Source organism: Miniopterus natalensis, chromosome 6 (assembly GCF_054644295.1).
Source record: "Miniopterus natalensis isolate mMinNat1 chromosome 6, mMinNat1.hap1, whole genome shotgun sequence".
NCBI lineage: Eukaryota > Metazoa > Chordata > Mammalia > Chiroptera > Miniopteridae > Miniopterus > Miniopterus natalensis.
Window position 1 is genome coordinate 45055136 of NC_142086.1, and position 22644 is coordinate 45077779.

Here is a 22644-nt window from a genome sequence, read left to right on the forward strand (position 1 = left end):
ACCCAGAGCCTGGAGGGTGAGGTCAGCCTGGGGACGGACACTGCCACCTGCAGGTGTGGGGCCAAGAGCCAGAGCAAGGCCATGCCTGACGCCTCCTAATTCTCAGAGAAGTGAGAGGCCATGACCAGCGGGGTGATAAGCGACCTCAGAGAGTGGGGGAGGGCACTGATCAGCACTGATGTCTTGACCAAGGCTGGATCTTGTCAGAGTCCAGACTGAGCCTGTTGGTTGATGTGATCTTCCCGCAATGCCCCGAAAACCAGGTGTGGGAGCAGTGAAGTGGGAAGGCAGCCTTAACTCAAGGTGAAGATTTCACGGGGACTGACTGGGGGAAGGGTGGTGGAGGGAGAGGGAGTTTTAGGTGCCAGCAGGAGAGGGCCTGGAGTAGCGGAGCTCAGGGTCGCCACAGGGCAGAAAGAAAGCCAGGCGGGGACGCGCAGGAAGAGGGAAACCCTGTGAAGTGTGCGTGGGGTGGGGTCTGGAGTTCTCAACAGGCATGAAGCACAGCAACAGTGTGAGTCCGGGGAGAGAGCAATAAAGTGGGAGTAGGGGAGGCTGTGGGCAGGGATGATGGGTGCAGAAGGACAGGTCCCCTGGGAGATGAGGCCTTGAGGTCCACCATCCTGCCTGGAGGTCCCCGCCTTCCCTGTCCCCCACTCCCAGGCTGCCCGTCCCCAGACTCACCAACCACAGTCAGGTTGACCTGGGCCTGCCTGCTGCCCAGCTTGTTTTCCACCAGCAGCGTGTAGCAGCCGCAGTGCTCCTGGCGCGCGGCCAGGATGGTGAGCTTGCTGCCGCTCTCGCTGTTCTCCACCTTGATGTGCTCGCTTTCCTGGATCTGTGGGCAGAGGGTGGGCAGGCACTGGAGACGGGCCAGGAAAGGAAGGGGGGCTGACCCCCGTTCCCCACTCCCAAGGGGATGCAGCTGCACAAGCTATGGGGGGTTGGTCTTGCCTGGATTCTGGGCTTCCCCCCAAGACCCCTCCTCTGCTGCCTCCAGAGCCAAGCCTCCCTGAGGGGTCCAGATCTGGGACAGACATGGGGTGCTGGGCAGGATTGGGGGAAGGAACTCTGCAGTGGCTGCTCCAGATCGGAGTTCAGGAGTATCCTAGTCTTCCTCCATCACCCTGGGATGGGATAGTGGGAGGCCACATCTGAGCAAAACCACTTATAAATCCCAGCCCTATGGGTTCTGACCTCTCTGTGCAGTTGAAACCACAGCCGCTAGCCCCATGTGGCTACTAACCCAAACATCCATCAACTAACAAATGGATAAATGTTATATCCAGACAATGGAATATTATTTGGCCATACAAAAGAATGAAGTACTGATTCGTGCTACAATGTGAATGAGCCCTGAAGACATTATGCTAAGTGAAAAAAGGCCAGACACAAAAGAAAACATATTATAGGATTCCATTTATAAGAAGTGCCCAGAATAGGCAAATCCATAGAGACAGAAAGTAGGCAAATGGTTGCCAAGGGTCTGGGGGAAGGGAGGGAATGACTGTTAATGGGTCCGGGGTTTCTTTTTGGGCTGCTGATAACATTCTGGAATTAGATCATTGTTATGGTCCCACAACCTTGTGAGTATACTAAAAACCACTTTTAAAGAGTAAGTTTAAAAGAGTGAAGTTTATGGTGTGTGAATTATATCTCAACAAAGCTATTATAATAACTTTTAATTACTTAAAATTTAATATTCAGTTCCTTAATTACATCAGTTACAGTTCAAGTACTAACAGTCACACATGGTTAGTGGCTACATACTGGATAAGAGATACAGGACATTTCCAAGAGTACGACAGAGACAGAGCTGAGACCTGGCTAAATGTCTCTGAAAAGGGATGAGAGTCCACCTTACTTCAGACAATGCTGGCCTAGTCATTGCCCAGCGCGAACGTGCTTTGGGATGGTGAAGGCCAGCTTCTCTTCTTCAGCTTTTGAGACCAACCCTCTTTTCCTTCCTGGTACTAGCCTCCCATTTCTGGGCCTTAAGACAACTTGAATGGTTTGGAAATTGAGTAACAGAGGGCTCAGAAGAAATCCTCACACCTCTATAGAGTCTCCGATCCAGTGCAGCCCTCTGCCCCAGGGCCTCTGTTGATCATGTGTCTGGGCACACACTGCCAGTGTGGGATCTCCAAGTTCCTTTAAGAGCTGGGTTGTTCGGAATTTCAAACATTTTCCCATAGGGCCATGATTATAAATGGTAGCTTGATTTCTGGGCCAGCAAGTCAACATTCTATTTAACGTACAGTTTATCTATCCAAATACTCAGATTCACTTTTATCCCTTCAGCATGTGGTAAGTTTAAGCTGTTCCCACAGGCTGGGTTCATCGGACTGGCACAGAATCCCAGAGCGCTTACAGGGGCCGAGAGGTCATTTAGGTCAGTGATTCTGTTTTCCTAAAAATCAGATGGGAACCAAGGGTGGTTTCTACTTCTTCCTTCATACTTTTCTCTATTATACCAATAGTCTATAAAGCAGGTGTCAAGAGATTCGGAAGGAAGGGCTATTGTAAGAACTCAGGTGCGATGGAGGGGTGGTGGTGAGTGGGCGAGGGCTCCCCCCGTCCCTAAGGCCCGTGATGAGGAAGGGCGACGCTGCCTCCACTGGAGCATTTCCCGTCCCCCTCGCCTAGAGGCTGTGTGGGTCGTTCTCGGACCACTCCCCTCTTCCACTGACCTGCTTTCGGAACTTCATCCAGGTGCAGGTGATGGGCTGGGTGCCGGTCACTTTACCGAGCAGCTCCACAGACTCTCCTGCGCGCACCTTCTGGTCCTCGGGAAACTGAGTGATCTGAGGGGGCATGGCTGGAGGGGAAGGGTGAGAGAGCAAGTGAGGAGGAAGGGGCTCAGACACGCTGGTCTCACCGGGCCCTGCTGGCCACGCTGGTCCCTCGCTCCTCTCTCGTCTCCCGGAAACCTCAGGGTAGGACCGAGGGCCGTGGCCACTGCTTCAGGACCCGGAGCTGATGGACTTGCTCGGTTTGTTCACCTCTTTATTCCAAGTCCCTCGGATGTGGCCACACAAGTTACATGGCATGATTCTCCATGGGTTGGTAGCACTAGAGTTTGTATCTTACCCTAATTTTTTGAATCTCCATTCTAACTCCTTTGTTAATTAAACAGCACCTTGCCTTTCAACCTCCAGGTCACCCTGGCTGGGTGGCTCAGTATGGTTCATGTCCCCCAGTGTCTTCCAATGGAAAACAGACAAGGCTCCATATGACAAGGACAGACAGAGCAGAGCATTAAAACAGCACAGTGTGGATCGCCCCCTTAGGGGCAGAGTGAAGGGAGAAGGTTAAGTAGAATTTTGCAGAACGGATGGGAGAGTGGAGACTACTGTGTGACGCGGTCCTTACAGGGGAAGCAGGAGAAAAGACAGTAGTGAAAGAGGCTGGGGACTAAGCCGTGCAGGGGCTCTGGGGGAAAGCTGAGCCTGGAAAATGCAGAGCTTGAACTAGGGATGCAGGTGGCCTCCTGGGGCCACATACCCGGTGGTCAGTCTAGCAGGGCAAAGGAACAGTCCTCATGGCAGATGACTCCCCACACATTGCTATCACCAATTACCTGCTTTCGGAGGTGTCTTGGGGGCAGGTTTCTTTTTCACAGTTGCATCACCTGAAACAAAGAAGTCCACAGGTTACTTTCTGTCAGTTCCGTTTTTCACAGAGCTCCTGAGTCCTAGGAGGACGCAGCCTTTCCCACTGGCCCTTCATCTAGACAGAGCCCTCACTGCTGTACGTCTTTCTGGGGATCTTGTAGGCTCACCCTGAAAACCTTATGATAGAATAAATATCAGTTCTCAGGGCGGCCTCTGGAGAGGGTCCCTAGAGTCTCCATTGAGAGGAAACTGAAAAATGCTTACACCTCCATTGTCCATTTCAATGACAACAACCCAGGCTCACTAACTATTCTCTCACCCCAGCTTTCAGGAAACTCAGAAAAGGAAATTATGTCAGATAAACCAACTAAAATTAGCCTTTGGTGTGGATCCAAGGGTCTCAGACTGTGGACTGTGGACTGGTGGCTTTCATTTTTTTAATCTTTGTTGAATGGATCAATGAATGACTGAACAAATGAACGAGCTAACCAATGATCTCCTCCATGCTTACCGCCAAACAATTCACATAAAAAAATGACCCAAACAGACCCGTTTTGCAGCACAAACCTATCCGTTGGGCTAAATAATAATACGGTAAATATGCAAAAATAGCCTCAGCTGTCTTCATGGCTTGTTTTCATATTTCTTTCAGGGCTTTGCCTAAAGGCCATGTAATCTATCCAAGTGAAATGAAAATCTACATGCAAACAAATACCTGAGTGTGAATATTTTGTAGTGGCTTTATTTATATTACCCAAAGCTAGAAGATATCCAAATACAACTGGAGAATGGTACCTTTATACAATGAAATACTACTCATCAATAAAAAGAAACATACTACAGATACACGGCATGGATGAATCTCATTGGCAATTCATCTCTTCTGCTAAGAGAAGCCAGAATCAAAGGCTACAAACTGTATAATTCTATTTCCATGACATTTTAGAAAAGGCAAAGCTAAAGGGACAGAGAATAGATTAGTGCTTGCCAGAGGTGGGTGGGGGAGGGGTTGGCCATTACAGGGACATGTTTTTGTGTATGTGTTTTTTTAACCTCACCCGAGGATATTTTTTTTTAATTGATTTTTAGAGAGAGAGGAAGGGAGAGAACCATTGATATGAGAGAGAAACATGAATCGGTTGCCTCCTGTACATACCCCAACCAGGGATTGAACCCACAACCTAGGTGTTTACCTTGACTGGGAATCGACCTGCAACCTTTTGGTGTATGGAATGATGCTCCAACTAACTGAGCCACCCGGCCAGTGTGAGGCACCGGGACATGTTTGGAGGTGATGGAACCATATTTTATTGTGGTGGTAGTTACCTGATTATATGTAAGGTTCACAGCACTATGCACTAGAATGAGTGAATTTTACCACATGTAAATTATACCTTAACACAAAAAATGGGGAAAAGTCACTTACCCAATGAGTTCCTCCCTCAGCACTTTATATCAAATATCAATCCTTCACCCCAGCACTGCTTTCCCCACTTTATTTTCTCCAGGGCACTTACCACTATATAACTATGTATTTACTTATTTGTTTGCCCTTTGCCTCCCCCTAAAGTATAAGCTGTATACCCAATGTGCCTGACACGCAGTAGGCACTCGATGACTACTGAATGAACCAGCGGGGTTATGTTAGCATTATTCACCCACAACGCTTTGCCTCTGCAGGTTACAGAGAGGCAGTGCTATGTCCTGGCTTAGCTGTCCTGGCCACAGGTAGGTCAGCTAACTGTGGATTGTCAAGTGCATCAGGAAAATGGGAGAACTGTTACCGAGAGCCCCAAGAAGATTGTATAAGCAGTTGATCCCTACAGAAGCATGTTGGGAGCACAGAGCTGATAACTACCAGTTACGTGGCTGAGCCCAGGGAGAGGCCTGCTTCAGTCAAGTTGACCCTGGTTTGTCACCATTATTGATCTATCCGTCCAACTCATAAAAACTTACTGAGGGCCCTGGCCAGTTCGGCTCAGCGGTTAGAATGTCGGCCTGTGGACTGAAGGGTCCTGGGTTTGATTCCAGCCAAGGGCATGTACCTCGGTTGCAGGCTCAATCCCCGGCCCCAGTCAGGGTGGGTGGGGGAGGCAACCAATCAATGTTTCCCTCTCTCTCACTCTCTCCCCACACCCCCCTCCACTCTCTCTGAAAAGCAATGGAAAAAAATATCCTCGGTGAGGATTTAAAAAAAAAATCTTACTGAGGACCTACTATGTGCCGGGAACATGCCAATTAGTACAGACTACTAGCTTGGGTGCTGAGGAGAAAACCAACCAAACGTAGACATCAGGGCTTGTCCTCAAGAGCTTAAATGTCAAAAAACGTGGTCTTGTTCTTTTGCTATAAAGGACATTTATAGGACAACTGGAAAAATTTAACTAAGTCCAATAAATTAGATGATAGTATTGCATCAATGTTAATTTTGTGTTTTGACCTCCCAAATGTGCTTTCATAAGAAACTGTGTTTTTAGGAAATATACACTGAAGAATTTAGGTGCAGAGGATAACATACGTGCCACTTAGTTTCAAACTGCTGATAATGTGTGGGTGTGGGGGAAACAGAGATGGAAAAAGAGAGGGAGAGACGAAATATGATAAAGAAAACATGATAAAATGTTGATATTTGAAGAATCTGAGTAAAGGGTATATAAGATTTGTATTATTTTTGCAACTTTCCTATAAGCCTGAAATTATTTCAAAATAGAGGTTGAATAGAACATTTAAAAAATGAATTTATCCAGCCAACATGACATGGTTGCTCACATGAGGGAGAAAGAACATACACCGTGGGATAAGGAGATGGTTAGGAAGGGCTCAGAGGCGGGACATGGGGAGGGCCCGAGGACTAGAGAAGATCTGAAATAGAGAAGGGAGAAGAGCTGTCCCATAGCTCAGGGGCAGGGAGTGGCTCAGAGCTGAGAGTCAGGGTGATGTCTGGGGAGGGTGGCTAGAGCACAGGGCTGGGATTAGAGAGCAGTGGTGTGAGAACAGTATGACAATTTAAATCCAAGAAAATTAAAAGTTCAGCTCCTCAGTCACTAGTCACATTCCAAGTGCTCTATAGCCACATGTGGTTAGTGGCTACCATACTGTGCAGACACAGAACACTGGCGCTATCACAGAAGTCCCATTGGACAGTGCTGGTCTGGGGTGCCAAGTCTGGGAGTCGGGTCTTTGCCCTGAGTGGTCAGGGAGTCCACACAAACAGCAGTCTGCCTGGGCCAGAGGACATCTGGACATCTACAATCCCTGGGGAACAAGGATACCCAATTAGGAGGCTATTGCCATACTCTTGGAAGCAACTGGTCATCTAGGCCCAGCTTTGGTAAAGGCGGCAGAAAAGAAAATATGAGTAAGAGACACAGGGAAAGTTTAAAAAAAATTAGGGCTAAATAAAAGAGAGGTACAAAGATTCCTTAGAGAATTCTCGCTTGGATAAATGGGGGAAATGATATTGATAGATTTTGGAATTTGGGAGTAAAAGATGAGTTTGGCTTGGTCCAAGAGAGAGTGGTAGATGAAAGAATTTAATCTGTATGTAGGCAAAAACCCCATATCAGAATTCAGAGATCAGAGAGAGGTTGGTGGAGACTGGAAGTGAAAGATTTCAGGATCAAAAATGCAATCTGTAATGGAAACTCTTGGGGTGGGTCAGTTCTTTGGAGAAAAGAATGCAGTAAAAGATGAGAAGGGGCCAAGGTCTGATCCCAGGCGATGCCCACAGTGAAGCACTGGAATGAAGGAGAGAGTCTGTGGGAGGACTTTGCGAGGCAGAAGGAAGACAGTCACTGTGACCAAGGGGGTAAGACAACAGGCACTGGGAAGTGGGCTTCAGGTTTGACCAGTACCGAGTGATGGGTGGTGCTGGAGAGGGCAGGTGCAGTGGGACAGGGGTGTCAGACGTCACTCCAGAGGATATTCTCAAGGAAACAGGTAGGGAGTCAACTAATCCATCAAGAATTCTGGAGGTGAAGGGACAGAGAGAAATGGGGTGACAGAAGAGGAAGGTGCAGCTAAGGTTTCTTCCAGGGTGAGAGAAGAGTGTGAGGCTAGGAAAGGGAGAGCTCAAAGGTGCTAGACAGGAAGAACATGAGAAAGGCAAATCCCTGGGGAGTGGGTACTGGATGGAACATGAAACAGCCATGACTGGCTGAGCCAGGAAGCCCCTGTCCCTCTTCATCCGGGGCTGCTGGGAAGGGAGAGGGCACAACTGGAAGAGAGAGGCCCTCGAGGGAAGAAGAAAGGCTGTGACCATAGCAAGGATCTGACCTCCTGTGGAGAAGGAAAGCCATCTGGTCAGAGGAACTTTGTGGAGGACTGTTGTGGGCTTAGTTGTGTCCCTCCAAATTCATACGTTGAGCCCTAACACCCGTACCTCGGGATATGACTGTAAGATAGGGCCTTTAAAGAGGTAATTAAGCCCTAGCCAGTTTTGCTCAGTGGTTAGAGTGTCAGCCTGTGGACTGAAGGGTCCCAGGTTCAGGCCAAGGGCATGTACCTGGGTTGCAGGCTCAATCCCCGTGCCCGCATGTGGGAGGCAACCTATTGATGTGTCTCTCTCACATCGATGTTTCTCTCTCTCCCCCCCTTCCACTCTCTCTCTGAAAAGCAATGGGAAAAAGTATCCTCAGATGAGGATTGGGAAAAAAGAAAAGAAAAAAGAGGTAATTAAGTTAAAATGAGGCTATTAGGGTGGGTCTTAAGAAATTTGGACACAATAGGAAGGTCATGTGAGGACATGGCAAGAAGGGAGCCATCTGCAAGTCAAGGAGATAGGTAGGCCTCAGGAGAGACCAAACCTGCTGACACACTGATCTTGGACTTCTAGCCCCAGAACCATGAGACGATACATTTCTGCTGTTTAAGCCACCCAGTCTGTGGTGCTTTGTTAGGACGAATGAATGCAGCTGTGTGTGGGTCTTGGGGCCAGGAGGGAAGCTGACAGCCCCTGGAGTGGTGGACCAGGAGTTGACAAGGAGGTGCAACAGCACAGTGTGAAATCAGATGATGCCCAAGCCCTGCCCTATACCAACTATTCCTGGCAGCCCTGAGTAAACCTATGTGCCAGAGGTAGAGTCTGAACTAATATCATCTTTCTGTGTTACAGTCAAATGGAATTGAAGGCCGAAGTTTTATGTTTGTTCTTTAAATTTGGAGCTTCTGATGTTTGAATTGGTTAGCATTTGAAACTGGTTTGGTTCTTACCAGTAAAACCAATTTTAAATGTTAACGATGTTCTGTATCCTATTCTATATATATATATTATATGACCATCTGCTGCAATCCATTAATTGTACTCCGGGCTTAGAACCTAATTTATGGATTGGAAAGTAGGGTCGCTTGATTCTAAACCGGGTTTCCCGTAGAGAGCTGGATTCTGCCTTGTTTCTAACCCATGGTCCTTTCTCTCATTTGGTTTTTACCCAACCAAACTTAAGCAGGGCACCTCACACTGTTTCCATTTCATGAAAAAGGAGGTGGGTTTGCATAAAAGTCAGATGGCTTGCTGGATTCATAAAAGCACATGTGGCTGAGTAGAAATACATTCCCAACCCAAACCAGGATCTTCTCCCCACACTGCTGCTTGTTCCCCTTTCTCCCAAGGCCCCCTTCCCACCCATATCCAGTCACTAACATCTTCAATTCCATCAACTAAATACCTCCTCGGTCTGCCACCTTCCACATCCCCACTATCACCATTCCAGTCCTAAGTATACCACCTCCTAGGCCCCAACCTAACATATCCATCACTCTGTGGCCAAAGTTTTCTTTCTCAGATGCAGGTCTGATGTCATTCCACTGTTCAAACCTCTCCAGTAATTGCTCACTGCCACTCGGGATCAAGTCCAACTCATCTTACAAGGCGCTTGGAGATCTTTAATTTCCAGCCTGCCTTCTTGCGTTCCCTTTTGGGGAACACCCTCACCCATGCCCTTGACGCTCAGTATCAGTGGTTCTCAAAATCTAGTGCGCGCCCTGCTGGGCGTGGCTCAGCGGCTGAGCATCGACCTAGGATCCAGGAGATCAGGGTTCGATTCCCGGTCAGGGCACATGCCTGGGTTGTGGGCTAGGCAGCCGATCAATGACTCTCTCATCATTGATGTTTCTATCTCTCTCTCTCCCCCTCCTTTCTTCTCACTGAAATCAATAAAGATGTGGGTTTAAAAAAAAAAAAAATCTAGTGCACATTATGATCACCTGGGAAACTGCTAAAAGCACAGATTCCTGGTCTTCCTGGGATGCCAGTGCTGCTGGTCCCTGCACCACTTTCTGGGGGGCACTGCTCTCTACACTGAATGCCGTTCAGTTTCTGCAATACCAGGCTTTTGCCATCAGCTCTTTGCTGACTGCTACACATTCCACAGGCAAGTCTCAGCTCATGGATCACGACCACCAGGCTGGGTCCCATGCCCTTCCAAGGTGGTTCTATCTCAGCACCCATCACAAGGCAATGCAATTGCAGAAACCTGCCTCAACATGCATATATGACGGCAAGCTCCCTGGGGACAGGAACAAGACCTACCTTGCTCACCTTCTGTATCACCAGTGCCTAGCGCAGAACCTGGCACATACTTGAAAAATAGCTGTTAAAGGCATGAGTGGAACCCCTGAGGATTTCTGTTAACCTAGGAATTCCCAAGAACACTCCTGGGCTCTGATGCTGAGACATAGGTCCTGGAGCTTGAGTCCTTGTGCAACGTTCCATGAAAAGGAGAAGCCTCCTGGCTTACCAACCAGATGGAACCTTCCAGGTGCTGAACCTTCCACGTTAGACAGGAGAAGGGGGCTGGAAGGAGTGAAGCAGTCCAGTGAAAACATCATGGATCAAAGCTTTGAATGTGGATGCCTCCAGGGAAAACTGGGCAGGGCTGGAGGAGGCCAGCCTGCAGGTGTCTGCATAATCTATCTTTTGCTTCTGCCCCAGCCTGCCCAAGTCCGAAACTAGTCCTAGCCTCATGAACCTTCTGTCCTGGCAGGGAGGAGGTCAACAAGCCAAGAAGATTCCAGACTGCTCAGTCTGAAGGCAGCTGAGTACATCTCTCCAGGGACTCAAGGGCAGAAAGACAAGAGCAAGCATTTGGGAGAGATATTTACAGAGCTTGAAGGCGGGTCTCACAGGGTCAAAGGTTCTGAGATAATGAAAAGCAAAGGAGAATTAGGGAGGTGGCCTGAATAGCCTTGGGTACGAGAAGGTCCCTGGATCTCTGCCTCTCTGGGGACATTGCCCTTTTTAGGTAGTTAACTAAAAATAGACATCAAAATCTTCACAATTCCCAAAATCAGCATTAACTTTCTGCCAAAGGCTCCCAAAGGGGTCTCAGACTGGATGAAGGGTGCAGGGAGTGCCCACCCTACAGGCTGTGTCAGAGCAGGAGGGTGGCAGTGAGGACCTGGGGATGGAAGGCTGAGTCCCATTGCCCTGCACTGGGGCAGGCCCAGGCTCCGGGCAACTTGACAGCCACCACCTCTCCCCTGCACACACCAAGCCCCTTCCAGTTCCTTACAGATTTGTGCAGAAATACTGGTTGTTTTCCCAGAATTAACATCTCTGGGCAAATTTCCTGGATGCATCCCCCCATAGCAAAGGCTGCCACATAAGAAGATTCCAGAAGAACACTGCTCCTCTTGTTACCACAGACACCCATCCTCAAGCCCCCAGGACACAGAACGCCAGGAAGGTTGTGAAAGAGGCAGCCAGGCGTAACTGAGAGAGCAGTGCCAGGGTGGCCTGCTGGCATCCTCCAGGGCAGGACCCTTCCTGACATTTAACTGGCTTGTAGGAGGCAGTGGGAGAGCCAAGAAGGAGCTGTGGCTGCAGCCCCAGGTGGGTCACATGCATGGCAGAGTAGAGGACGGTGGTAGGCACCATTGCTCCTCACAGACCGATACTTTGGTTGGGAGTAAGTGGGAGTTGGTACCAGCTTTCAAAGACATTCATGGAAATACCCCAGCTTCTCTCCACGTCCCACATCTTTCACTGCCAGGTGAGTCTTGATGCCAAGTCTCAGCCTCTCCAGCATCTCCTTTTAGTTCTTGAATCCTATCAGGATTTAATATTCCCTATGAATGACCTGGAGAGAACATTTAAAAGAAAGATTTGATTCTGGGGTAACCTTTCAGGAAAACCGGACACTGTTTTTGATATCCCAAGATGCTTTCAAGTTGGCATGACTTTTGGTTTCAAAGAAAGACACACATGGGAGGCCAAAGCAGAGATATCGACAAGCTTCATATCTGGATGGTCCATCGTGGTGACTGAAGCCAAAGTGACCAATGGCAGAGGTGCAGCTCAGACCAAGGCCAGGCATGGAATACAAAGGGGTGCTCCACCTGTGTCTCCCCAAATCCCAGAAACATGGTGGAGGCAGAGGCCCTTAAAGCCTGGAAATTCATGAATCAATTTGGAAACTCAAACACTTATTATGTTCCTGCTCAGGCCGGGCACAGAAGATTCAGAGGTGGACAGGCCCTGGTGCGTGTCCTCAAGTTATAAAAGTGCCCTGTGGACGCCCATCTATCTCTTTTCCAAAAGACCATCAGCTCTGCAGACTGATAGGAAAAACCCCGAGTCTGTTACTGCGCTGGCACGGCCTCATCTGTATTTTCTAAAACCATTTCTTAAGCCCCACTGATGTCTTCTTCCCACAAAGTCCATTCAGATTCCTTCTGGCTAGAACACCTCAAGCCTGGGCCTTATGCTTACGGCCTCCTTCCTGTCGGGATGTCCCTGCTGCTGTGCAACAAACCCCATGTTGGCTGTGGCTCTGAGCCTCACACATCAGATGGTACCAAGGGAGTTAGCTGACCTCACCTGAACTGTGTCACTTCAGAAAAAGCATTCCAATGAGTGGCCTGATGTCAGAGCTGCAAAAACCTGGGATCAGTCAGAGAAAGTCCGCATTTGGCAGGCAAGGAAGCCAAGGTCCAGAGGTACAAAGGACTTTCACCAAGGCCAAGTGTTTAATTAGTGATAAAACCAAGACTTTTGTCCCCTGCTCTCTAGCCCAGTGGCTATCTGGCCACACCCTGTTCCTGAGCTTGCTGCCGCTCCACACCCTCTCAGCTCAGGGGAGGAGTCTTGGATGCTTCTCTCCGTGCACACTTCTCTCCTATTCATTCTCCAAAGGTAGGAGACAGCTTGCTCTGGGCTGGAGGAGCCCATTATGTTCCAGGAGTGATGCCATTTAAATACCCATCAAGAAGGGGAAAACCAGCCAAAAAGATATTGGGACAATCGACAAAAATCGAGTATAGATGTGGATTAGATAGCAGTATTGGTTCCATGTTAAGTTTCCTGATTTTAATAAATGCATTGTGGTTCTGTTCCTAGATACACAATGAGTATTTAGAGGTCAAGGGCATGATGTCTCTAATTCATTCATATATGGAATATATATCTATAAGATGAATGGTGAATATCTGTATGAACATATACATAGTATATATGTATATGAGCTCTAAGATATACTGTAAATATATATCTGTATGAATATATGATGAATGGCAAGTATGTATATGAATATATACACATGGAACAATAAAGCAATGAAACAAAATGTAAATAATTAGTGAATCTAGGTAAAGTGTATTCAAAAGTTTCTTGTACTATTCTTGCAAATTTTCTGCAAATTTGAAATTATATCAAATAAAGTTACTTTAAAAATTCTCATTGAGAAACCTGCAGCAAACACCCTGACAGATCTCAAGATCCAGGGAAGCCTGCCAGCTGCCCCCCCTCCCCCCAGCTCCAATGACAGTCAGACCTCTGCCCCCAAAGTGGGCAGACAGAAGTGCTGCCCAGGCCTGTGAGGACGGCACAAAGTGTGGCTCTGAGGCTACGCTAAGGCACAGGGTGTTTGCTGTGGCAGGAACGTAGAGCAGGGTTGGCCTCACAGTTCTACATCTTACTAGCTATGAGACCCTGGGCAGGAAAATTTAGTTTTCTAAATTTTCTAAATTTTTAAAGGCTTAGTTTTGCTCACCTGTAAAATGGGCACAGCTCAGTAGGGTGAGACTTGCCTGAAGTGACATAGATTGAGCACCAAAGAAGATGTCTGCTCAGTACGTGCTTGTTTCGTATGACCTGCAGATGATCCTCTGAGTCAGGTGTCCTCACAATATTCATTCTGGCATCTGTGCAGTTTCTCCCTCCAACAATGTTATCATTCCTCTTCAACCAAACCAATTCTCCTCCTCCATAGCCTGGCCCAGAGTCTCCCTTACCCCCAAATCTTCCCACTCCACCCCACCTCATTCCTGTGCCTGTGAGTGGGTGTCTGGCAGGTTAACTCACACTCCTCTCACCCTCCTCTGGGGTTGGGGAGACTGGCTCAGCCACGGCAGGGCTCCCGGGGCTCTCAGGCCCCGCTGCGGACAAGTGCTGTCCACTCTCACACCTGACAGCTCACTTATGGGACTGAACATGGGCGCTGCGGAGGGGAGGCCTGCAGAGAGGGATCTGGCCACAATCTGTTTGACAAGAAAACCACTCAACCTTCCCTCAGTCGCAGGCAGGAAAGATGGATTTCCTGGTTAGATTAGGTACTTCTCAGCCCTTAACAAAAATGAACACACACACACACACAGCCAGGCCAATCAGGGACACGGGTCTCTGGGCTTTCTCATGGAATCAGAGATATCTGGGACTGGAGATGGCAATGTTAAGAGAAAGCAAGCAAGCTGCAGAGGTATACAGATTGTGTGATAAAGTTGCATATGTAAATGCAAATGCACAGAATAAAGTAATTGTGAATCTATTTGAGGTGAGTGGAATTGGGGGTAGGTGAAAGAGGCCTTTCACATTGTACTTGGTATATTTCGATACTGTTTAAAATGTTTAAACAAGAATGCATGTATACTTAACTTATGCAATTAATAAATAATACAAATTATCCCAAAGTGAGAAAAGAACTGCAGTGCAGGCCTAAAAGACATCCTCTTCATTTCTTATCACTGGGCAGCTGCCTCCTCAGGTGCCTCCAGGGAGTAACAGGTTGGGGGATGGGGGCGGGGGTAGATGGGCCAGCAGAGGAATTCCAAGTGGCCACTCTGCACATGGAGACACATGTGTGTCTGTAATTCTAACACGAAGGTTCTCAACACAGAGTGAAATTCCCCTTCAGCAGACAAGCAGTGTCTGTGGAATTAATCCAGCAGTGAACGTGTTCATTTTCGAGAGAGATGAAGCACTTTCTGCCAGTCCTGCCCCTCCCACTAAGCAGCACTGCCCACTGAGCATTCCTGCTCCCTCTAGAGGGGTAAGAACGAGTCTTCCAGCATCCACACTGCAGAGCCAAACACCTTGCTCCTTCCCTATAGTGTGGAAGCTGGGGCAGGTGACTGAGATACTCTGAGGACCCGGGCATGAGTCGCCCGGAGGTGTTCACACTTAATGGAAGGGGTAGAGGAGACCCCTTCTGCTTCTCAAGACCAGCAGTGCAGGGGCCCCAGGCTTTCCCTGGAACAGCTGGTTTCCAGCCTGACCTGCCGAACACTGGAATGGCAGGGAGCTTAAACAAATGCTAAGGCTTGGGTCCCATCCCCAGAGATTCTGATTTAATTCGCCTGGGGTGCAGCCCTAGCATTAGTGTTTCTGAAAGTTCCCCAGGTGAATCTACTATGCAGCCAGAGTGGAGAGCCCCTGCCCCAGAACCGCAAGATGACAACTTGGTGGGAGTTTTCCACAGCCCTCTCTTCTCGGGGCAAAGAGCCCAGGACCGGTCTGCTTACTCTCCAGCTTGTTTTCCTCTTTCCCAGATCCCCTCTGACCCCCCCTCACCTCCCTCAGGACCTCACTGGGATGAATGGACCAGAGCTGAGGACAGGAGGCTGCTGACATCCCAGCTTAAGCTCCATGCACTCCCGCTGCGCCCCCAGGAGACTCCTGTTTCACAAGTACTTAGTGCTCTTCTAAGATCTGGCATCTTCTGCTCACATTCCCTGTAACTAACAGAGCATGGGCATAAAAATCCTTTTGCGAGATAAAAATCATTAACCCATTTTTACTAGGTTTTTCTTAGAGTTGTTTATGCACTTCCAACAACTTATTAAAGGTTTACTCTTGATAAACAGAGGCTCCCCATTGCAGTTCAATATCCATGAGAAATTATAATTCTGACTTGGCAGACCTGCCAAACTGAAGGCTGAGCATCCCCGACGGCCTGGCTGGTATATACGCGGGAACCCAAGCTCATCATTAGGAAGGGAAATGAGTTCCTTTGAAAAGAAGAGTAAAACTAAGTCACAGAACACTGAACAGTAATGAAAGAGAGAAACAGCCTTTGAATTCATCAAGCTCAATTACTTTCCTCTATTAGTATGGGTATTTAAGAGCCTATCTCATTTGTTTTTTAAACACAGTAAGTGTGTGTTAGGGCTGTTCAAGCAATTCCACACTCTCTGTTAAGACTGGAGGATTCAAAGCATAGTTCTAACAAAATCAGACCAATAATTAGTCAGTAGGGGAAGCCAGGGCTCTGCATTATGACTTCTTTGAACTCTAGGCACTTTCGCTTTCATTGACCCCCTTCCTCCATTAAAGAAAAAAAAAATATATATATATACACACACACACACACACACACACACACACAAATATACACACATACAAATTCTATTTCTAACTGCACTGGTATAAAGATGATTATGTTAATATTATGAATGAAAACATTTTCTTTGACCTACAGTTTTTTTTCTTCTAATTTTATAAGATGTTAGAATAGTTTTGTGGGCCTGTAAAGGCATTGCCGACAGATAAGTGGGCCCTGGGGGAAGCCAAGACCCAAAGAGAGGGAGAAAGCCGTATACAGTCCCAGAAGCAGCTCCTCCCCTCCTGGCCATGTGTAGCACAGCTACAGCGGGATCCTTGGAGGCTTTGATAAGGGCCTGTGAGCAAGGCGCAGCAGAGCCATCCGGAAAGGGGAGCTTGAGTAGGCCTCGCTGTGGCCCTCAGGGAGCCCACAGTGGGTGAGGGAGAATGAGACCAGGCCCATCACCATGACCCTGGGAAGAAGACAATGGCAGAAGGGAGGTGCTGAGGGCTACGGGAGCTCACAGGAGGGCAGAGTTACTTCCAGCTGGAGCAAGGACAAACTCAGGGACAAGGTGGCTTTTCCATGGGAGCCTGTCCCATGAGAGAGGTGCCAGAACCAAGGTGTGAAGGAAGGAACGCAGGGATGCCCAGTGCACACGGAGGAGCTCGGTCCGGCTGAGTATAAAATAGGAGTAACGGAGTTGGGGGCAGCACTCGGAAAGCAGGCTGAGGGCAGTGTCAGGATGTGCGTGTATACCTGTGTGGCAGGTGTGCCAGGCAGCAAGGTGCGAGAGGTCCACCTGTGTGACACTCACAGGCTCAGGGGCTGCCGGGCACTCCAACCAGGAGTGATGAGGCCTGAGCCACAGTTTCGAAAGGTGTACCCGCCAGCAGGAAAGACACTGGGAGGGGTGAGGAGGCGCTCTCACAGGAGTCAGAGAGGCAGAAAGGCCCCGACTGAGGCTGAGGGTGGACGTGGCCATGCGCCTCCGCCCAGGCTGTGGGGAGGTTGGGTAAGGATGGGAGGACCTAAGAAAAGGCCACCGGCTCCGGCTCCAGTTCACAGGGCAGTCAGGTGCAGGCAGGGGTCTCCACTGGCCCTCAGTCCTGCGGATGCCTAGAAAAGCTGAACAAGTACTTACTCTCTGTTCCCAGCGCAGGAGGAAGGGAGCTCTTGGGCCTCCGGGCTTTCATCTCAGGGGCCTTGGCATTCTCACTGGCGGGAGCATCTGGAACAAAACAGGTGACAACAAACATGAGTCAGCAGCTGCCCAAGGAAATGAGCAGGGGAGGCATCTCAAAAAAATCCCACCCCAACCAAAATGACAGTCCCCTCCCGTCCCTGTTCCACTCTGAGGGCCTCAGCGGCTGCTGAGCAGCGGCGGAGCCTGGGCCTGGGACCTTCTTCCACAAGAGCACCAAAGAAGGAGTGGCGCTGCCCTGGGCCTTATAAATCAGGTGGAGAGCGCAGAGCCCGGGCAAGATGGATGCACAGGCTAACCAGGGAGATGGCTAACGCGTTCCCCTCCACAGCAGCACCTGCTGGCAAGCGTCACATCACGCAGGGCAGGGGACAGTCGGCACCCCCTGGCTCACCTCTCCCATCCTTTCCCTTCACTGGGTCTTGACTCCCTCAGGGTAAACATTCTGGGTTTCCAGAAGCCTGCTCTGTGTTGAGAGGTCTCTTGTACAGAAGAGGGAAGGAACAGGGTCCTGCTCTTGGGCTCACAGTTTGGAGGGGCTTATAGCCTCTGAGTTCTTGGACTTCCTTCTACAGATGGACACTGACAATCAAACTTCCAAACCTGTCACAGATCTCTGAGCAGGCAGCCAGCATGCCTCACTGGCTCTGGACTGAGCCTGAGCCCACTGTGGGGGCTCCTGTAAGGCCTCCCCAAAGAGGACCCAGTGGGACCCTGTGACAGCAGCCTTCCTGGTGGCTAAAATGCTGCATGGGTGCATGCACAAACCCTCAGGCCCCTCCTCCATGCTCCCTCTCACACGGGATGCACAGTGTTGGCAGTGCAGGGGGACCCTCGCTTGCCAAGGCAGACAGGCAGCATCGTGCTGGGCTGGGCTGGGCTGGGCTGGGCATAAAAGGCCCTCACTGGGCCCTGAGGAGACTGGACTTAGGAAGTTGAGGGGAAACCACCCAGGGGCGCAGATAAGCAGCAGCTGGCCCCCCAGCTATCACTACACTGCAGCATTTTCCCCAGGAGCTCTCTTCAGGGCTGGTGCTGGGAGGGGGCCTCCCCTCAAAGTCCTTTTCCGGCTCCAGAAGAGAGGAAACAGAGGGAGAAAGGGGGTGGGGTGTGGGGTGGGACTTTCCAGCTGAGGCCGCAGCCACATTCCTGTGGCTTGGCTGGGGAGGAAGGGCATCTTGCTGTCCCTGCCTCCTGGAGGGGCAGTCCTGGCTGCCAACACATCTCTCTCTTAGGGCTTTAGGGGTGGGCATGGGCGGCTAGAGCTGGGGCCTAGCGCGTGGGTTCTCGGTGCTCCCATCTGGATGCACTGCTCCTTCTAGATGGCATTTGGGTCTCTTTCCTGCTCCAGGATGTGGATCTGCCCATTAATCCCCCACACCGGTCAGGCTTCCTTCCCAAGCTGATGCCTGGCCACTCCGTTAGCTGGGAAACCCAGGGGTGGAGGCCCGGGGCAGGCACTGTCCAGGCTCACGGAGGCAACGAGGCACACAGGTCTTCTGACATGCACCAAGGACAATCTGAAGAAAGGTGCACCGGCAATGTGTTTATTTCCCCCTTTTTAAGGACAAGCAGGAGAGGGCAGCACACGTGCAGACAGTTCTGTGTTCTCGGCGCCAGCATTCTCTTTGCCAACTTTCTCCTGGCGAGTTCCGGAGCATCAGAGGAGGGAGATAAAGAAGGGTGAGGGTTTTTTGTTTTGTTTTGTTTCTTTAAACTGATGGGTAAACCGAGGCATAAGCAAGCAAAGGGTGAGAGGCCAAGATTTCCTGGGTTCCTGAAAGAAGGGAGATAGGGCCTGAGCTTCCTTCTCTCCTGGTGGGGCTGTGCTGGGCTTTGCTTGTAAACATCGTTAGGCGTGACCAAGAGAGGAGGGCTCTAGTATGGGCTTCGTTATCAGCCATCCTGGGATCATGGACAAATAATCAGAGGACCCAGCTGCCCTGGGTCTCTATTTCCACATCTGAACACAGGGAATGCCACTGATTTTCCTCTACCTCACAGTGTTACAAGGCTCACAGGAGAGAAAGCAACAGTGCTCTGGAGAGCAAAAAAATGATCATTTCCTATTAATTCATCCCTCCTGTTACCACATTGCCTCATCTCCTTCCAAATCTGCTTTAGAACTCTCCACCTTCAGGAAGCCCTCCCTGACTTCCCCCTCTGCTTTTTTCCAGCCTCTATGTCTGTCCTCAGCTCTTGGGTGCTGGCTTTACACTGATGTGAGTGCATTCCCCTGTCATGTGCTCTGAGCCTTGTTTTTAGAAGCTCTCTGCACCTTATCTTCCCATCTGGCCGTCAGGAAAGGGGCTCACTTTCCCTTTCAAACCAGGCCACCTTGGCTTGGAGCCCCTCTTTCCTCTGCAGCCCTACCCCCGCCTTGTGTGGGCTGTGCCTGCCCCAGGAGCCACTAGACCTCCGTGAGAACTGCAGCAAGGGGTGGGCTGGAAGGACCACGTGCTTAATCAAAGCCAGCTTTGTGCTCACTCAGCTGCCCAGGGGATAAAAATAATAGTAATAAAAGTTTAAGAGCAGCTTGTATTTTCTGTCTATTTTAATCAGTTGGTGATGAAACTAAACTCCATTTCTAGACCTGGGCCCCAGTGCTGGAGTCCTTTGCTGGTCTGGTTGTGTCCCGAAGAAGCATGTGGGAAGAAGATGGCAGTGGGGGATGTGGGGGGCCTCCATATAGAGAGGAAAATGTGTCCTTATATGGACAATGCCTTACCCCTTCCACTCACGGGCTAGCTCTGGACTCAGCCCTCCAGGGGCACATTTTTGCTTCTGTCTCCCCCAAGAGATCAGTTCCCTGAGCTCTAACCCTAGGTAGGGGGAAAGGGGAAAGGGGTGTAGGGAGGCCTTTAGGAAGGGGTCCGAGTTTCCAAAAGCCCCATGAGGGGGCAGGGCAGAGGAGTCGACCTCCCTCTCTGCCATGAACAAGCAGCATGCGGGCACACCCAAGAGTCCAGTTAGGAAACGGCTCCTTTCTGGCTGTGCTGCTTGGTGACTTGAGTCCTTGAGCAAATTCCTGGACTTTTCTGAGCCTGACCCTTTACCAGGAACATAGGAATAACAACACCTCAGCCAAGGAGTGAATGGGGCATGCAGTCAGAGCTGGCATTTATTGGGTACTTATCTGTGCCTGGCATAACACTGTTTTATATGCTGTTTCTCATTAAACCCTACTATTCACCAATATTCAAATGTTTTGGACCTACTAAAACACCAACTTTATTTAGTTCAAACTAATACACATTAGTTACCTGTGATGGTATTAAGAATAAATGTGGCTCAGCGGTTGAGCACCGACTTATGATCCAGGAGATCGTGGTTCAATTTCCAGTCAGGGCACATGCCCGGGTTGCGGGCTCCATCCCCAGCAGGGGGCGTGCAGGAGGCAGCCAGTCAATGACTCTCTCTCATCATTGATGTTTCTCTCTCTCTCTCTCTCTCACTTCCTCTCTCTGAAATCAATAAAGATATACTAAAAAAAGAAGAAGAAATGTGAAAATAGGAGCAGACTTATGAATATGGCAGGAGGAAGGCCAGCAAGAGAAGGGTGACTCAAAATTGGTTCAGCCACAGTCAGAGGTGGCCATGGTGGCAGCTGGATCTCAGTGCTTAGGAGCCAACACTTGGGTTTAAAGTCCCACCCAGTTAGTTATTAGCTGTGTGGACTTCAGCAAAGACTTGGTCTCTGTACGCCTCAAATTAGGCTTTTTTACTATCACTCCCCTAAACCCCCTTGTCGTGGTTACCAAAGAGATCCAGCTTGCCAAATCCAATGGCCAATGTCCGAGCTCATTTGACACGTTGATCTCCATCATTCCTTTGCTATCAGAATGATCACCATTTGGCTTCCAGGACATCCTCTCTCCTGGATTTCTTCCCGTCTCGTCTCATTGGGACCATTCCATCTTATCTTCTTTGCAGATTTTGTCCCACCCTACTTCTCAATGTTGGACTCTGCCTCCTTCCCTGCTCCATCCACAGCCGCTCCTCTGGAACCTCATTCAGTCCCAGGGCATCAAATGGCCTCATTGTGCACAGTTCCCCATACCCTGTCTCCAATCTTGGCTCTATCCTCAACCTGGGTTATCTCAATGCCTATGTGACATGCTCACCTAGAAGTCTCATGGGCATCTTAAACTTCACATGCATGGGACTCTTGCTCGTTACCCCAGCCCTTGCAGTCTAATCTCAGTAGGTGGTACCACCACTGATCTGCACACACTCCCCATGAAAACCAAGAGTTGCCTTTGACTTCCCTTTCTCTCCATTTCCAATTCACCAGCCAATCCTATCGGCCCTACCATCAAAACAGATTATGAGGCTGATCACCTCCCACCTCTCCCATGGAGCCTGAGCTGCCACTGTCTCCTGCCTGGACAATTGCAGCAACCTCCCAGAGCGTCTTCCTGCTCTCCCCTTTACCCTCTCTGGGTCTGGTCACCTCACAGCCACCTGAGCGATCCTTTCGATGTTCAGTGTTGTCCCATCACACTTAGGCAGCCTTCCCTCCCCCATTACCCCACTTTGCGTTTTTCAAACACATGACATTGCCTGAGAGTTTATGCCGCATCTGTCCATCCCCATTCCTGTCTCCCCTCACTAGAATGTAAAGGCCCTGAAAGCAGAAACTTCTGTTTTGCTTACTGCTTTTAGCCTCAGCTCCTGAAGCAGTGCCTGGCACAGGGTGGGCACCCACATATTTATTGAATGAGTGTTGGTGTGGGCGACCACTGGAACGTTACCTCCTACCACACATGTGCACAACCCTCCCTGGTCACGAAGCCCTTGGTCTCACCAGCAGTTGAGGCCAGATGCCCTTAGCCAGGCTGCTGGGGAAGGGCAGCCTGAGCTGGGAAGGGCTGGGTGAGCCAGTGAGGGCACTGAGGTGTCCACTGACTCCTGTCTTGGGATTTTGGCTGACAAAGGGCTTTGTTTCCTCACCTCTCACCTGGGTCAGAATAAAAGGGAATGGGTCACTCAAGCCACATATGCAAAGGACTTCCCAGCAGGAAGGGCTGTTACTAAAGGAGATGTGGAATTCTTGGAGTGGACACTGCCATGTTATTCATGAGACCGGAGGCCACGCTAGGCTATGGAAAGGTGTAGGCTTCAAAACCAGGCACACCCAGGTTCAAGTCCTGCCAGGGTAACTCATCTGTGTCTCCCTGTGCAGGGTGGCTCAAGGGGTGTGTGTCGAGATCAGAGACACCCAGAGACACTGAATCTCCTGTATACTGTCTTCCTGACCTGGGAAGGCTGTTGACACTCGCTGAGCCTT

General features: G+C 49.7%; 1 protein-coding gene across 1 annotated transcript in view; it reads right to left on the reverse strand.

Moving 5' to 3' along the window:
• The window catches only part of MYLK (myosin light chain kinase), a 229387-nt gene that overhangs the window by 45308 nt on the left and 161435 nt on the right, over nt 1–22644 (reverse strand). The window contains exons 19-22 of the mRNA XM_087818186.1: nt 17295–17381; nt 3581–3631; nt 2691–2818; nt 685–838 (exon numbers count right to left, since the gene is read on the reverse strand). Of these exons, the coding sequence (XP_087674312.1) occupies nt 685–838; nt 2691–2818; nt 3581–3631; nt 17295–17381 (420 nt within the window). The remainder of the gene's footprint in view (nt 1–684; nt 839–2690; nt 2819–3580; nt 3632–17294; nt 17382–22644) is intronic.